Below are 17771 nucleotides of genomic sequence, written 5' to 3' on the forward strand. Positions count from 1 at the left end.
AACGCCAAGGTAGTGGGTTCGATCCCCGGGACCACCCATACACAAAAATGTATGCACGCACGACTGTAAGTCGCTTTGGATAAAAGCGTCTGCTAAATGGCATATTATTATTATTATTATTATTATTATTATTATTAGGTGAGTAGGTGGACTAAAAGTTACTCCATGTTCTGTAGAGCACTCCTTATTCATAGTGGGAGAGTGAGTGAAGCCCCACCGTGTAGGCAATCCAGTCATTTCACACTCCCATCACCAGTGGTGCTACAGCCACCCCAAACCCACAGAGGGAACAGGTGGATGGGGAGCTATGTGGCGTTAAGGCGTCAGCATGCTTCAGTTCGGCTGGCACCTAGCCGAACTCGGCTAGCTAAAGCGAATGAGTGTGCTCGCATACTCCCTTAAAAAAATACCTTCGCGGCAATAGTACTGTTTGTCCATTTTGAGACCCTGTAGCCAGCATACACTTCCTCAAAATAGTTAGAATTAATCTTAAGAAATCTGTCAATAATTTTGACGTTTTTGCAGGGATCATAGTCGTGCAATTTTACATCTAACTAAGATGTTTGGTGCAGTATTTCTCAATGAAAAAATGTGTATGAAAACGAGTCATCACTCGTTGAATGACAACAAAGACTTTATGTATTGTCCCGTGTAGCTCAGTTGGTAGAGCATGGCGTTTGCAACGCCAGGGTTGTGGGTTCGATTCCCACGGGGGGCCAGTATGAAAATGTATGCACTCACTAACTGTAAGTCGCTCTGGATAAGAGCGTCTGCTAAATGACTAAAATGTAATTGAAGAATCCCTACTGTTGACCAATCACCGACGAAGGGGCGTAGACTTCGGTTACGAACTTCGGCTTGCCTCCAGAAAATATGTTGTGTGCCAGAAAAGCACACAACACCGAAGTCCAAAACGAACAAAAATGTCACAACATTTTGTGATAATATATGCACGAACTCAATCGAACTGTTTCGGCTGGGAAGCATGCGGACGCCTTTTGCCCCTCGCTAAACTATGGTTGCATGTGAGAGGGGTCAGACACTGGATCATAAGGATCTGTGAGGTCAACCCTAACTGGAAGGAAGCAGGTAGGGGTTTGTACACCAAAGACATGGAAACCAGTAGCAAGGGGCCTGTATTACGGGATCAGATCAGTAAAATAACATTGAGCCTTGAGTTGGTATGCAGGGTAACAGTGAAATCAATGCAGGAGGAGAAGGATCCACTTTCAGGATTCTCAAGTTGTATATCAAAACAACAAATAAGCACAAGCACAATAGGTTGTATTTACAGGCAAGAGCAAAGCCATAAAAAGGGCATAGAGGGTCTAAAAACCCTTTCTCTTTACTGAATAGGAAGGATATAGGTCGCAAGAGAGAAAAATTAATGTTCCAAGCCACCTCAACTGAAAATAGAATTAGGAGCAATTGTCCAAATTACATTCGATCCTCCTTGCACAGTAAACCAACAAGCCTGTAGAACACACATATACACTGACATTACATTTTGGGAGGGGTGCGTGTGACCATACATGTAGATTGACATACTATTGAGTACCAAAAGATAAAGATGTTTCTGAGATCGCCTCCATTTTCATATTCAGAAGTTTTGGGGAACTCAAATGCTAACATGGATGGTATGGATGGATGGGATTCTTAGGAAGGATAATTCTTAGATAAGAGCGATTTCAAACAGCTATCCTTGTATTCCTATCACACCCTGCTTGAGTGTTTACATTTTGGTGCCATGTTTTTCTGGTAGTAAAGTCATTGTCTTCTGTTCTTCGCAGAATTTGTGGCCAGAGGTATGCGTAGGGGGTTGAGACAAACAAAACAAACAAGAAACATCAAATACCTAAAATCATGTAAACAGAAGTGTCATTGTGCATTTTTTGAGTGTGTGCTTATTCTGTTGATGTTGTTGAGATACAATGTGCCATTAACAGGAAATCATAACTACAACATTATAGCAATATCAATTATGAAAATTATAACATTATTAATAAAATGCAAACATAATGAAAACTGTTCTTGCCCTAATATATCACCAGTTCAGCTTTTCATTTCAACAAAAGGACACAGGAATTGAATGAGGGTGAGCTTTGACCCTCTCACTCAACTGCTGCATGCAAAAACAACATTTCAATAAAATAAGAATAAAATGATTGAGTAGAGTGGAGCCACCAGCCTTGATGCTGAAAGGCCTGTTGCTGAGGGGAGTTCCTGCAGACAGCCAGACAGAGTCCCCCATTCTCACTGTCCTGGGCCTGTGAGGAAGCCAGGCAGACAGGGAGAATCACTGAGTTGGCTCTTCCTGTGGCTCTGAGACTGTTTCCTGCCCTGAACCCCCACTTTGCACACACTGGGATGGGTGGCCTTGATGGGAATCCTGCGCTTCAGTGACATCCCGGGGGGCTGCGAAACACAGCATGCCATCCAGGGGGGAGGAGGAGGGAGAGTCAGGGGGAGGGAGAGGGGAGGAGAGGGCAACGCAAGATGCAGCGGGGTGGGAGGGAAAGGGGGAGAGATAAAAGAAATAAAATAAAAAAATAAAAAAGAAATCACACACTCATCGTCATGTTGGGTGAATACTGCAAAGAGAAAAGAAGGGAAGGGGGGAAATAGATGAGCCAATGCTATATTACACATATGATGCTACACAATTCAACATGCAAGCAATAAGAAACTCAATGTATAAGTTTGTTATCATGCATAACAAGCAGACTGCTTTACGAGACAGCCAGGTAAGAATTATACATATTTTCTACGTTGACATTATAAAACAAATCTAATTTCGACAAACTAAGGTAAAGCCTGAAGGGAAAGTGTTTAGGATACAGGAATAAAGTCAGCAGTGAGATGAGAATTTCTTCACTGAAGCAAACTGCCTGATGGTTGCGGGTTAGTGAAGAGAAGGACTGTAGCGCTGTAGAGTACTCACACTTTCACTTTGGAATGGGTTTAAAAAGTTTCCAGCCATCTCCCCATCATCCCGCGGAGTTCCCGGAGGGTTGTTCATGACTGCCATGTTGTTGGGAGAATTCTACACCAAGAGGGAAAGACATCTAGATTTAGGCCTCCCCATTCTCATCTGCCATTTCTAGTGACTGGATGTTTCATTAAAAAGTGCCATTATTTAATTTCTGTCTGCTTTGTATCCAAACCAAGTCGTCAGTATTAGAAGTGCCTTCAATAAACTTTAGATGGGTCTGCATTGAAATGAATGCAAGTTTATCTGGTGTGGAGTCTTTAAAGTCTCACCTTTGGCAACCCATCCATGTCACCAGAGCCTGAAAACAACAAGAGAGAGATTGACATGAGAGAAAAGCTCATCAGTATAAAGCTATGCTCAACTGCTCCTCCGGCCGGGGATCACATTCAGCTCTTAACACAGGTCATATGCTTTAATTAAGTTATTTGTTTCAAATACAGATGAGACCCAACTTCATTGGCTTCATTGATCACGTCTCACCTGCCTACAAAATCAATGTGCCTGCTTGCTGCCCATATAATCTGCTTCCACTTCAAATCAATACTATGAAAGGAACGATCCCTATGCTGTCCACAAGGGGGTATAGTCACACTAGTAAAGTGCTATTTCTCACAGAACTCAGCTACCGGATTTCAACAATTCAAGCCGGATGACCACATTACTATTGTACAGTAGTTCTAAATTACTGCCTAATATTTATATAAAAGTTTTAGAAATGTAAATGTTAATGTTTGTCAGAATGGCTTAATAAATTCCAGGTAACAGTTCTACATGCTGCTGACAGATATTATCATATTGATCAGCTGATAGCTGCTATTGAAACTCACCTAGCGATCCGTTCATATGGTGTGGCTCCATGCTTCCCATTCCACCCATTGGGCCATCAGGGCCCGGCCCCATTGTGAACTGTAAAACCCCCCCACAAAAAACAGAGTTACAACTTAATGATCTTTGTCATTATCATATCAAATTGCATAATCATTGCCTCTACCCATTTGAAAACAGGAACCCCATGAAAAACAAAGAGCCTACTTACATTAGGTCTGTTACCACCAGGGCCAATAGGATTCATCATTGTGTAGATGTTTTCACTGGAATTTGTGGAGTCTGGAGAGAAGAAAACAACACTTAGTCCAGCCTACAGTATATTTGAGCAGAACTACACAGTTCTGTATTGCCTTCAGCCACATGAATGGACAGCCTTGAGATTGAACACTACAAAACCACCAAAACATGACAATGATTCACACCTAAACATGCAGGTTATAATTCATCTACCCACATGGAATGTGAAAGCCTAATGTCTCACATTTTTCATATCTCATGTTTCCATGAACATGGGGTTACATCCTGATGACTACAGAGCCAGTGGAAAGTAAACAGAACCAGCACCTAATGTTACTCTCATTGTGTCTCTATCCTAAATATAATATGAGAATAGAAGTGACCTTGATCTGACATTGTAGTGTGGTCAGAGTAGGGAGAAAAATAAACAGAAAGAGGTAGGGAGTGTGGGGTTTGTCGTCTGGTTGTGGCCCTGGGTGTAGTATGTGCAGTCGTGACTGGGTGTGTTAGTGTGTGTGTGTGTGTGTGTATGTATGTGGGGATGGGGGATGGGGGATGGTGGTGTGTGTGTGGGGGGGGGGGGGTTGTCTTGGCGAATGGAGTGGAAAAACATGTGAGGAGCGCTGTGCACATGTTGCCCAGGCAACGCGTCACAATAGAGGTGTATGTAAATAATAAATAGTGGACGCAAAAAGAAACCTCTCCACATCCCAACAGAAACAGCACATCCACAGGATGTTGGTCCAGAGCAGTTTGTTCTGACTGTACTGTCAACAGGAACAGACTGATGCAGCATTGGTGAGAACAACAGATGATCGCAGCTCAGTAGTCTGCCAAGTTATACACGTCCAGTATGTAGCTATCCACATAACAAGCTAAGACTATTTAAGATAAAAAATCATTAGGTAAACAAAGTCACCAAGTGTGACTGTGACAGCAGAATGGTGAATGAAACAAACAGCTTAAATAGATTGAGGAGTGATATGGAGACAAATAAGTGCGCGTACCTCCTGGGCTAGGCATGATGGGAGTTCCTGGTGGGCCTCCGCCCCCTGGAGGACCCTGGGAGAAAGACGAGAGGAGGAGAGCGAGATTTAGAGAAAATATATTTCCAAAACATCTAGACATACATTGCCTCCAGAAAGTATTCACATCCCTCAACTTTTTCCACATTTTGTGATGTTACAAGGTGGGATTAAAATTGATTTTAATTGTCAAGGATCTACACAAAATACTCTGAAATGTCAAATTTGTAAAAAAGTGTATGAAAAATAAAACCCTAATATATCTTGATTATATACAGCGGGGAAAAAAAGTATTTAGTCAGCCACCAATTGTGCAAGTTCTCCCACTTAAAAAGATGAGAGGCCTGTAATTTTCCTCATAAGTACACGTCAACTATGACAGACAAAATGAGAAAAGAAAATCCAGAAAATCACATTGTAGGATTTTTTATGAATTTATTTGCAAATTATGGTGGAAAATAAGTATTTGGTCACCTACAAACAAGCAAGATTTCTGGCTCTCACAGACCTGTAACTTCTTCTTTAAGAGGCTCCTCTGTCCTCCACTCGTTACCTGTATTAATGGCACCGGTTTTAACTTGTTATCAGTATAAAAGACACGAAAATTACAGGCCTCTCTCATCTTTTTAAGTGGGAGAACTTGCACAATTAGTGGCTGACTAAATACTTTTTTCCCCCACTGTAAGTACTAAAACTCCCTGAGTTAATACATATTAGAATCACCTTCGACAGCGATTACAGCTGTGAGTCTTTCTGGGTAAGTCGCTATGAGCTTTGCACACCTGGATTGTACAATAATTGCACATTATTCTTTTTAAAAATGTTTAACTTTTGTCAAGTTGGTTGTTGATCATTGCTAGACAGCCATTTTCAAGTCTTGCCATAGATTTCCAAGCCGATTTAACTCAAAACTGTAACTAGGCCACTCAGGAACATTCAATGTTGTCTTGGTAAGCAACTCCAGTGTATATTTGGCCTTGTGTTTTAGGTTATTGTCCTGCTGAAAGGTGAATTTGTCTCCCAGTCTCTGTTGGAAAGCAGACTGAACCAGGTTTTCCTCTAGGATCTTTCCTGTGCTTAGCTCTATTCAGTTAATTTTTATCCTAAAAAACTCCTACCCATAACAAGATGCTGCCACCACCATACTTGAAAATATGAAGAGTGGTACTCAGTGATGTGTTGTGTTGTGTTGGATTTGCCCCAAACATAACGCTTTGCATTCAGGACATAAAGTTAATTTCTTTGCCACATTTATTGCAGTTTTACTTTAATGCCTTATTGCAAACAGGATGCATGTTTTGGAATATTTTTATTCTGTACAGGCTTCCTTCTTTTCACTCTGTCAATTAGGTTAGTATTGTGGAGTAACTACAATGTTGTTGATCCATCCTCAGTTTTCTCCTATCACAGCCATTAAACTCTGTAACTCTGTCATTCCTCTCCGGCAACTGAGTTAGGAAGGACGCCTGCATCTTTGTAGTGTCTGGGTGTATTGATACACCATCCAAAGCATAACTAATAACTTCACCATGCTCAAAGGGATATTCCATGTCTGCTTTTCTTTTCTTCTTTACCCATCTAGCAATATGTACCATTCTTTGCGTGGCATTGGAAAACCTCCCTGGCCTTTGGTTGAATCTGTGTTTGAAATGCACTGCTCGACTGAGGGACCTTACAGATAATTGTACATATGTGGGGTACAGAGATGAGGTACTCATTCAAAAATCACATTAAACATTATTATTGCACACAGTGTGAGACCATGCAACTTGTTAAACACATATTTACTCAATTTCAATACTTATTGACTACAGACTTTTCTGCTTTTCATTTTTAATGAAGACATTATGGGGTATTGTGTGTAGGTCAGTGACACACAATCTCAATTTAATCTGTTTTAAATTCAGGCTGTAACACAACAAAATGTGGAAAAAGTCAAGGGGTGTGAATACTTTCAGAAGGCACTGTATACAGTAGCATGCCAGTCAGATGTCAGCTATGGCTAACAATACTAATCAGTGTTTAGGCTTGAGACTTACCACATAGTTGCCAGGAGATGACGAGGAATAGGCTATCTATAGAGAGAGAACAGAAAGGGGACAGAATCAGTAAACTCATGACTTTCACAACAAAGAATTACCTCTAAAATAAATGAGGCATTAGAGTGAGTGAGAAGGTGAGTGAGCAGGACTTACTGAGTTTGCGTTGGGATTGGGCCAGGGACCTCGACCTCCAGGACCCCTAAGACAGAGAGAGGGGAAGAAAATAGGCTGTGTGAGAGAGGCTCACTGCAGAACAAATTAGAGCTTGTATTTGCTCAAATTGTTACTTGTCAAATATTCTTACATCCTATCAGTGCTATTAATAGCAATTCCAATAGTAATTCAGATATCTGGATCATTTAAAAAAAATAGTAAGTAGATGAGGTGATTAAATGCCTTTGGAGAATGACTGTACTCACATGTTCATTCCTGGCATTCCTGGCCCCATGGAGTTGGGAGGAGGCCTCATTCCACCACCATAATTCTACACAGAGAGAGGAACACACAGCATCAACCCTTGGTACTACTGAGGACAATACATGCCAGGGATCACTCTCTCATTTGTTGTATTTAAGACAGATGCCAGTTTTTAATGACTCGATCCTGATCAGCAATGTATGTGTATAATGATAACAGGGGCATGTGTGTCTGAATATGTGGTGTGTGTGTGTATGTACACTGCTCAAAAAAATAAAAGGGAACACTAAAATAACACATCCTAGATCTGAATGAATTAAATAATCTTATTAAATACTTTTTTCTTTACATAGTTGAATGTGCTGACAACAAAATCACACAAAAATGATCAATGGAAATCAAATGTATCAACCCATGGAGGTCTGGATTTGGAGTCACCCTCAAAATTAAAGTGGAAAACCACACTACAGGCTGATCCAACTTTGATGTAATGTCCTTAAAACAAGTCAAAATGAGGCTCAGTAGTGTGTGTGGCCTCCACGTGCCTGTATGACCGCCCTACAATGCCTGGGCATGCTCCTGATGAGGTGGCGGATGGTCTCATGAGGGATCTCCTCCCAGACTTGGACTAAAGCATCTGCCAACTCCTGGACAGTCTGTGGTGCAACGTGGCGTTGGTGGATGGAGCGAGACATGATGTCCCAGATGTGCTTAATTGGATTCAGGTCTGGGGAACGGGCGGGCCAGTCCATAGCATCAATGCCTTCCTCTTGCAGGATCTGCTGACACACTCCAGCCACATGAGGTCTAGCATTGTCTTGCATTAGGAGGAACCCAGGGCCAACCGCACCAGCATATGGTCTCACAAGGGGTCTGAGGATCTCATCTCGGTACCTAATGGCAGTCAGGCTACCTTTGGCGAGCACATGGAGGGCTGTGCGGCCCCCCAAAGAAATGCCATCCCACACCATGACTGACCCACCGCCAAACATATATACACACATACATACATATACATATATACATACACACATACACACATACACACATACATACATACATACATACATACATACATACATACATACATACATACATACATACATACATACATACATACATATCCTTTAAAAATATATATATATTCCCCTTTATTACTTTCCAACCCCGCCACCCTTTCCCCACTTGGAGTAAACTAGTGAACAACAACGCCTAGGCCTCTACTTCCAGCCCATACCCACTATCTACATTTTATGGACACAGTCAATTTTACAATAATTACATTTTGTTTGTTCTTTCTCCTGAACTTCTTCTACTCTCAACCTCTCCGATCATTTTCATGATGTCCATCCGGTTTGCTTCTACCTGAGCCACTTGTGTGGGTTGTAGACTCCGTCTCATGCTACCACTAGAGTGAAAGCACCGCCAGCATTCAAAAGTGACCAAAACATCAGCCAGGAAGCATAGGAACTGAGAAGTGGTCTGTGGTCACCACCTGCAAAACCAGTCCTTTATTGGGGGTGTCTTGCTAATTGCCTATAATTTCCACCTGTTGTCTGTTGCTTCCTAAGTGGACAGTTTGATTTCACAGAAGTGTGATTGACTTGGAGTTACATTGTGTTGTTTAAGTGTTCCCTTTATTTTTTTGAGCAGTATATATATATATATATATATATATATATATATATATATATATATATATATATATATATATATATATATATATATATATATATATATATATATATATATATGTGTGTGTGTGTGTGTGTGTTGTGATGGCTGCACAGTGGGGGCTTGGCAGGACGGCAGCGTGGGGCAGGACACAGAGCAGCTCCACTCAGACGTAGAGTTTTGTTCAGCAGACGATTACACTGGTCGAGCAGATGTCGCACAAGCTTCTGAATTGTTGTCTGCCAAAGTTACACAGTGAGGGAAGCAGGGAGGGACAGGGGGCACATGGCACTCAAACTGACTTGGTGATTGGAAAGTAGACTGTGGATTTATACTTAACAAGGAGAGGGGTGCTACTTGAGGGGTATGATGTCGGGCTTGCTTTGAGACAAAGCAGATAGAAATAGTTGAAGAAAAATAAGTAGCAAGAGCGCTTCAGGTATTCCAAAACAACAACAGGTGATCTTGGAGGGGAACAATACTAGAAAAGCAAAAGGAGAAACTATAACCACAAAAGTCCAGGCACTCGTGTGGGTTTGCAAGTTAAAAAGCCTTTAATGTGTGGGCTAGTTAATTATTAAAATACACCAACGCGTTTTGGCCTTCATCAAGGTGTCTGGACCTGGATTTGGTATGCCACTTAGCACTTACACTACCAAAAGTATGTGGACAGCTGCTTGTCGAACATCTCATTCCAAAATAATTGCCATTAATATGGAGTTGGTCCCCCCATTGCTGCTATAACAGCCTCCACTCTTCTGAGAAGGCTTTCCACTAGATGTTGGAACATTGCTGCGGGTACTTGCTTCCATTCAGCCACAAGAGCATTAGTGAGGTCGGGCACTGATGTAGGGCGATTAGGCCTGGCTCGCAGTCGGCGTTCCAATTCATCCCAAAGGTGTTCGAAGGCGTTGAGGTCAGGGCTCTGTGCAGGCCAGTCAAGTTCTTCCATCCACACCGATGTCGACAAACCATTTCTGACCTTGCTTTGTGCATGGGGGTATTGTCATGCTGAAACAGGAAAGGGCCTTCCCCAAACTGTTGCCACAAAGTTGGAAGCACAGAATCATCTAGAATGTCATTGTATGCTGTAGCGTTAAGTTTTCCCTTCACTGGAACTAAGGGGCCTAGACCGAACCATGAAAAACAGCCCCAGACCATTATTCCTCCTCCACCAAACTTTACAGTTGGCACTATGCATTCGGGCAAGTAGCGTTCTCCTGGCATCCGCCAAACCCAGATTTGTCCTTCAGACTGCCAGATGGTGAAGCGTGATCACTCCAGAGAACGCGTTTCCACTGCTCCAGAGTCCAATGGCGGCGAGCTTTACACCACTCCAGCCGACGCTTGCCATTGCTCATGGTGATCTTTGGCTTGTGTGGGGCGGCTGCTCGGCCATGGAAACCCATTTCATGAAGTTCCCAACGAACTGACATTGCTTCCAAAGGCAGTTTGGAACTCGGTAGTGAGTGTTGCAACCTTGGACAGATTATTTTTACACGCTACGCGCTTCAGCGGTCCCTTCTGTGAGCTTGTGTGCCCTACCACCTCGCGGCTGAGCCGTTGTTGCTCCTAGACTTTTCCACTTTACAATAACAGCACTTACAGTTGACCTGGGCAGCTCTAGCAGGGCAGAAATTTGATGAACTGACTTTTTGGAAAGGTGGCATCATATGACGGTGCCACATTGAAAGTCACTGAGCTCTTCAGTAAGGCCATTCTACTGCCAATATTTGTCTATGGAGATTGCATGGCTGTGTGCTCAATTTTATACACCTGTCAGCAACGGGTGTGGCTGAAATAGCCGAATCCACTAATTTGAAGGGTTGTACACATACTTTTGTAAAAATAGTGTATTTGTGGTTATACATTTTTCATTGAGCTTTTTCAGATATATATACTGTAGGATGAGACTGACATCAGGGAATTAAGTAGCGATGAAAGAAACCTTGTATGTTCAGTGTGATATGCTGTAAAGGGACATGGGGATCATGGATAGAGGGGTGGAGCAGCAGAGTTTAGGGGGAGTGATGGTGTCTGTCTGTACCTGTGGGCCCATGCCACCCATCCCTCTGGGGGGATTCATCCGCATCGGGCCGCCCATGTTTGGATGTCCTGGAGGAGGGATGATCGAGAGGAAGTCCGTCAGCATGGGACAATTTCAGACCAAATACATTCTACAAGCACATATCCTTAAAGCTGCAATATGAGTTATAGATCTGTCATTCTCATTGAAAGCAAGTCTAAGAAGCAGTAGATCTGTTCTATTTGCGCAATTTCTATGCTTCCTGTTCTTAAGTTTCGTTTTTGCGTCTTTTACTTTCGGTTTTGTACACCAGCTTCAAACAGCTGAAAATACACATTTTTGGTTATTGAAAAGATCTCACAGCGATTTAGATGGTACAATGATTGCTTGTTTTGTCACAGAAACTATTAGCATTTTAGCAACCAGGAAATGGCAGAGCGATTTCGGCATATTGCACCTTTAAAGGGATACTGTGGGATTCTGGAAATTAACCCCTGTATTTAACCCATTTTATGGGGTAGGCACAAAACTACCTTCATACTTCCATTCATTTTTTTAAACCGGTACCGGTTATCTTCAGACGAGTCCTGTGACACTTGGAGAACACCATCGTGTTCGTGATAATCTCCCCTTTCAACAGTGGGGTCACATTAGTTTGTAGCCCAAACGGTTCGGATGCTACAAACAGAAGTTGGCACATCGACGGTACTGACTTCAGACGAGTCCCCTGACACTTGTGGGGGTCGTAGAGCAAAACGGAGAACACCATCATGAGAGTAACCCCTTTTCATAGAATGGTAATGGTTTCTAGGCCAAACCGTTCGAACGCTACAGACGTTTTCGTGAGAAGACCGATTTTCGGATGCCTCATGGTCTGACAAACACCGCTCTAGCTCTGCCGCCTTTTACCGCAGATGCAGAAGTACGTCGTGTTGCGTCAATCGACTCTAGGCGGTTAAGGCGTTTTTCTACCCAGAGGCAGATGAACTCATGGATATCAGTACATACCCTGCTGTTCTATCACGAAAGCAATGATGTCCGATGTAAAGAAAAACTGTGTTCATTGTGGCAGTTTCACCAAGTACGGATTCCAGCTTTAAGCTAATAGGATATTGCATGTTACAAAATGAATAGAAGTGTGAGGTGTTTACCCTGTGGTCTGGTGGGGTCCAGGCTGTTTGGCAGGAGTGGCTGTGACCCTGGGACTCCCACAGGGGGCTGAGAGACGAAGGGCAAGAGAGAGAGAGGAACATTAGCACAGAGTATTCAACTCCCTGAAAATGTACTACTCACATGTAAGACTTCATACTTCTAGTAGAGGTACCTTACCTGATTTGGCATGCGGAGTGAGGGGCGAGGTCCACCTGGGTACCGTGGGGACATGAAAGGCTGTGGGGAGGAGGACAGACGTCAATGTTAGTCTTATCCATTATGTTACTGTATGACTTTCTGCTGTCAGCAGGGGGAACCATTGTGCTGGAGAAAATGCTCAGAGTTTGAATGAGCTTTGTTTGCATGCTACACAACGCAAAGGTTGTGTCTCAGAGTTCTGAAGAATAGTCCTCAGATGCTGAAGACGAATAGAACAGAATAGAAAAGGGGAAATAAAGATGGGTGGGAGAGAGCGAGAGAGAAAAAGGTGGAGTAGAGGATGGACGTGGGTGACGTCAGCATGTTGAATGAGGGAACAGTACAGGATGAGGGATGAGGATGGGAGGGTATGTGCAGGAGGAGGGTAGTGGAAGAATACACACACCTCTTTCTGTTTTACACACGTACAGCATGTGCACACACACACACAACTGACTGTATTGATCATTGTCCAACAGAGCTACCAGAAACATTTCCACAACATTAGTACAGTGTGATGCAGCCTAGCCGAGTTGTGCTCGCATACTCCCTTAAAAGACCTTCGCTTGAAAAACGAGAAAAAAGCAGCAATAGTACTGTTTGTCCATTTTAAGACACCGTAGCCAGTATACACTTCCTCAAAATAGTGTGAATTAATCTAAGATAATTCAAGAAATCTGTCATTAATTTTGACGTTTTTGCCAAGGAGATCTTAGTCGCGCAATTTAACATATTTTTATTTTGCATGAGGACAAGTCGTCTCTCGTTGAATGACAACAGGCACTTCATTTAAGAATTCCTACTGTTGACCAATCGCCGATGAGGGGGCGTAGACTTTGGCTACTGACTTCGGCTTGCCTCGAGAAAAAATCCAAAACGTCACAAAATGTTGTCATAATATAGGCACGAACTGTTCCGAACTGTTTCGGCTGGGAAGTATTAACGCCTTAACGGGAAAAAAAAAATTCTAAAAAAATACTTTCATCCATCAAGGGAAAACAAAATATAATACATCATTAAGAGCACAACTAACCAGTGTTATTGACAATGACATAACACGCAAATGATCATGCTATTAGAGATGTGTACAGGCAGGCGAAACATGATGCCATGACAACACAGAAACGGGCTTTCAGAGCCAATTAAACACAAGCTACTAGTTGGTGTAGGGAAGATGATGCCAGCTGGAGGGAAAGACTGCCGTTTCGCTATCGCTCTCCCTCTATCCCTTCCTCTCTCCCCCCATCTTGCTCTCCTTAATTCTCTCTCCCCATCTCTCTCCTCTCTCTCCCCCATAATCCTTCTCTCCCCCATCATCCCTCTCAGAGTCTGCTTTTGTCTAAGCCAAGTTGTGGTGAGTTTGTGTGCGAGTTCTCCAAAGTACAATATTAATGGGATATTGATGGGAGAGTGAGTTCCGGGCTTAGGGAGAGGAGAGAGCAGGCCTGCTCTGCTCAGCCTGGCCAGACACACCTCCACTCCTCCTCTATTCTCTACAGTTGGGCCAACACAGCTGAATTAATTATCTGATCTACAGTGTCATGGCCACTGCCTGTCTGTCCACAACTAGGGAGCAGGGCTGTATGTATGGACATATGTTTTGGGGGATGGGAGGGGATGTGGGTGAGTGACAGAGACAGAAAGATACAGATAAGGAGTGAGTGCAAAAGAGGAAGAGACCAAGGGAGACAGAGGCCTCTCAGTGTGAGTGGACAGGCAGAGAATGATAGTGATTGAGAAAGTGAAAGAGGGAGTGCCTGCCTGTGCAGCAAGAGGTGAGGGAGAGTGGGCAAAGCAGAGTGTGTGTGAGAGAGAAGGGTGTGTGTGAGAGAGAAGGGTGTGTGTGAGTGTGTCTTACCTGGCCGTGAGGTCCCATCATGGGGTTGTTGGGGTTGTGTGGGGGTGGCTGTGCGTGGGGTGACGGCTGGGAGCCGGGAGGTCCCTTTAAGAGAGAGGGAGATGAGTGATACAGTGAGGCTTGGAGGGCCATGGAGGTGCGCTAGCTATAGGTGTTGATGCTCCCTCTACATCTACCACATAAAAACACCTGCCCAGGATAGAAGCACTACGCAACCTCTGGCTCATGGATCAGCTGTGGTTTTAAACACACTATACCACTATGGCTAACTGTTTAGAATTCATTCCCATTTCACTGCAGGTGCATGTACTGTGACCATTTTCATGAAATGTAGTTCTATAAATACATCATAAAAGATTAAGATAATTATGTGTCAACGTAAATATAATGAATATAATTAATCTCTTAGCAACACAGTCATACATAAGTAATACCCAATTGATAGTGTAGAAAAGGAAATCTTATCATATACAGTAACTAAGTACGTACATACATCACATAATACATATAACCTAATAAATATTTATACCTAGATAACCCATTAAGCAACCACCTCCAAGCCAGGACCTGTTCTCACTTGAACACACAGTATTGTAAACCCAGTCAGACCACACACGTTCACAGTCATGTGTTATCTTATCAGCCAGTCTGTCAGAAGCTCTCAGGTAACCATGCAGCAGCCCCCCACACACACACACCACGCGCACACCAGACACGCATGCACATACACTCTGCTGCACTGCTGCACCCCTGAAGCCTTCAGGTAATGTAGCAGACTGGTAATCCCCTAATCCTGCCCTTTCAAATCAGCAACCTCAGACACACACCTGTATGAGCACTAACTCCTCCACACACACACGTCCCTATTTCACCTGAATGTCTGCCCACGGGAGCAGAGACACTAATCTCTCTAACACACTACACATGTCTGCACCCAGGGCCGGCCCTCCCATTAGGCAAGATTAGGCAGCTGCCTATGACGGCAATTGAATTTGGGGCGGCATTTTGACAATTGGCTGCCGCCCTCCGGCGCCCCTGATCGGCTGCTACACCGCCGACGGCACCCCAGCCACCGGCTCATAGCGTTGCTGCAGTTCCCGCCCTCACCCCATTCCCGCTTCTCCCAAAGTTCACTCCCACTATCTTTGGTAGCTATGGTGATGTATGTGTTTATATGGAATTATCCAATTGTGAAACATTAATAAAAATGAATTTGCCAATTAAATGATTTATTTATTTATTTATGTTTGTGTATGACGAAGACGATTAGTGATTAAGGCAGTAGCCTAAACTAGCATGTTAATGTTAGCTAGCTACTACTAGTGGATATAATTTTACCTACAAGTAAGCTATAGAGATTTGAAACAATTTGCTACCATGTCTAAGAGACCGAAACTATCAGGAAGTGAATATATTAAAAAATTATAATAATGAATGAGAAAAGAAGCAGTCTCTAACCCAAAGAAATTCGCTGCTGAAATTTATCAGCGTGCAGCAATGTCCATCAGCCGGTGTGGAGAATGACAAGCCTCTGAGGACAGGCCATTCATTCGCCGAGAACAACAAGCCCCCATTCGCTGATTCTAGCAGCGGAGAGGGCAAACCGGAGATGTCCGAGCCATGTACTTCCACTGATGATGACAGCTCTCTGGCTGGACAAGAATAGGTGGTTGCACCAGGCCTAGCCACACCTCCAAACAATGCCGGCGAAGACCCTACCATCTTGGACCCGGACTCAGATTCGTCGCTCCCCGTCCCCGATGACAGTGGTGGTGCTGCTGCTAAATCCAACTCCCAGACAAAAAACATAAAATATCCCAGTGAGTGGCCAAAATATATGAATGGATCTTTACGGGATATGTTAGTGCAGACTGGGCCACATCAGGATAAAGAGGGGAATTTCCCAAGAGATGAGGGGCAACAAAAGTTTTCGGTGGCCCACTACAATAGGAGGATGGCGAACGGGGAGAGAGTGGAGAGACCATGGCTTGTCTATTCTGAGCAAAACGATGCAGCCTTCTGTTTTTGCTGCAAACCTTTTTCACACGAGTGCAAATCTGCACTGGTCAGGGATGGAAACAGGGACTGGAAGAATCTGTGCCACCTCTTCAGCTCGCATGAGAAGTCGCATGACCACCTAGATAGTTTCCAAAGGTGGAAGGAGCTGGAGATCAGGCTGGTGTCCAAGTAAATTATCGATACCCAAGCCCAACAGGCTATTGACGGAGAGACTCTCCACTGGCAGCAGGTGCTGCAGAGGCTCATAGCCCTGATACGCGTAATGGTCACCCAGAATATTGCGTTACGTGGGACCACCGATAGGCTGAATGAGCCAAATAATGGGAACTTTCTTAAGTTTGTGGAAATACTGGGTATCTTTGATGGAATCCTGAAGGAGCATGTAAGGAGAGTACAGTCCAAAGAAACACATGTGCACTACCTCGGTAAAATAATCCAGAACGAAATTATTGATATGCTGGCACAAGAGATCCAGCAGACAGTGATCTAAAAGCAGCCAAATATTTTTATATAATTGGACTGCACACCAGACAAGAGCAAAACAGAGCAGATGACCATGGTGGTGCATTTTGTTTCAACCGATGATGATGGGTCAGTGCGCACAAGAGAGCACTTCCTGGAGTTTAGTGAACTGCTTGACGCAATGGGGGTGGGCATGACCGAGTTGCTCATCTCAAAACTACAGAAACATGGAATCGCCATCATGGACATGAGAGGGCAGGGGTATGACAACGGGGCGAATATGCGGGGGAGGTACAGCAGAGTTCAAAAGAGTGCAGGATATCAATCCGAGGGCCTTTTTTGTGCCATGCAGCGTGCACTCGCTGAACCTGGTTCTCTCTGATGCAGCATCGTGTTGTTTGGAGGCAGCTGAGTTTTTTAACACCATCCAAGAAATGTATACATTTATACAAGGTTGGAGGCAAACAGCATTGCCCACAAGATGAACAACTTTGGCTTCATGTGCGCACAGTGGTGATTTGGCATGACATCTTGTTCGAAGTGAACATCACCAGTAAGAGTTTGCAGGCGGTGAGTTTTAATATTTCACTAGCAATGGCTCAACTGAACTCAACCAGGGTATTCCTCCATGACTACCGCTCCGATGCAGCTTTCGCTTTAGCAAGCGCAAAAGAGTTGGCAGAGGAGATGGGTATTGAGCCCTGTTTCCCAGTGCAGCCCACAGTCCGTCCCAGGAAGAAGAGGAGTCTGTTTGGCTACGAGGGAGAGGATGAGCCTGTGACTGACCCTCAGCAGAAATTCAAAGCACATTGCTTTAATCAGATTCTTGATTCTGCTATCT

The 17771-nt window shown here is 43.7% G+C and overlaps 1 protein-coding gene across 2 annotated transcripts; it reads right to left on the reverse strand.

The window, feature by feature from the left end:
- Positions 1-142: 142 nt before the first annotated feature.
- On the reverse strand, positions 143-14534 carry LOC311149300 (single-stranded DNA-binding protein 3-like). Of its 2 annotated transcripts, none has more exons than XM_084186431.1 (13): positions 14450-14534; positions 12571-12630; positions 12393-12459; positions 11263-11330; positions 7544-7608; positions 7278-7323; positions 7122-7157; positions 5065-5119; positions 4029-4099; positions 3820-3898; positions 3262-3290; positions 2942-3043; positions 143-2415 (listed from the first exon to the last, which is right to left on the reverse strand). In XM_084186431.1, exons 1-13 carry the CDS (start codon positions 14468-14470, stop codon positions 2254-2256), a joined length of 861 nt encoding a protein of 286 aa, XP_084042557.1. In that variant the 5' UTR covers positions 14471-14534; the 3' UTR covers positions 143-2253. The 2 variants fall into 2 exon arrangements, with proteins under 2 accessions (XP_084042557.1, XP_084042558.1); XM_084186432.1 differs by having other exon boundaries at positions 2331-2591.
- Positions 14535-17771: the final 3237 nt, after the last annotated feature.

This window comes from Coregonus lavaretus (genome assembly GCF_964263955.1).
Source record: "Coregonus lavaretus genome assembly, chromosome: 21".
NCBI lineage: Eukaryota > Metazoa > Chordata > Actinopteri > Salmoniformes > Salmonidae > Coregonus > Coregonus lavaretus.

Bases quoted from the DNA above. Each gene is read 5' to 3' on its own strand.
- LOC311149300 (XM_084186431.1), bottom strand. From the start codon at position 14,470: ATGATGGGACCTCACGGCCAG. The intron at 7,324-7,543 runs GTGAGTACAGTC...TCTCTGTCTTAG, and splicing joins GGAATGCCAGGAATGAACAT to GGGTCCTGGAGGTCGAGGTC. The intron at 2,416-2,941 runs GTGAGTACTCTA...TGTGTTTCGCAG, and splicing joins ACCCATTCCAAAGTGAAAGT to CCCCCCGGGATGTCACTGAA.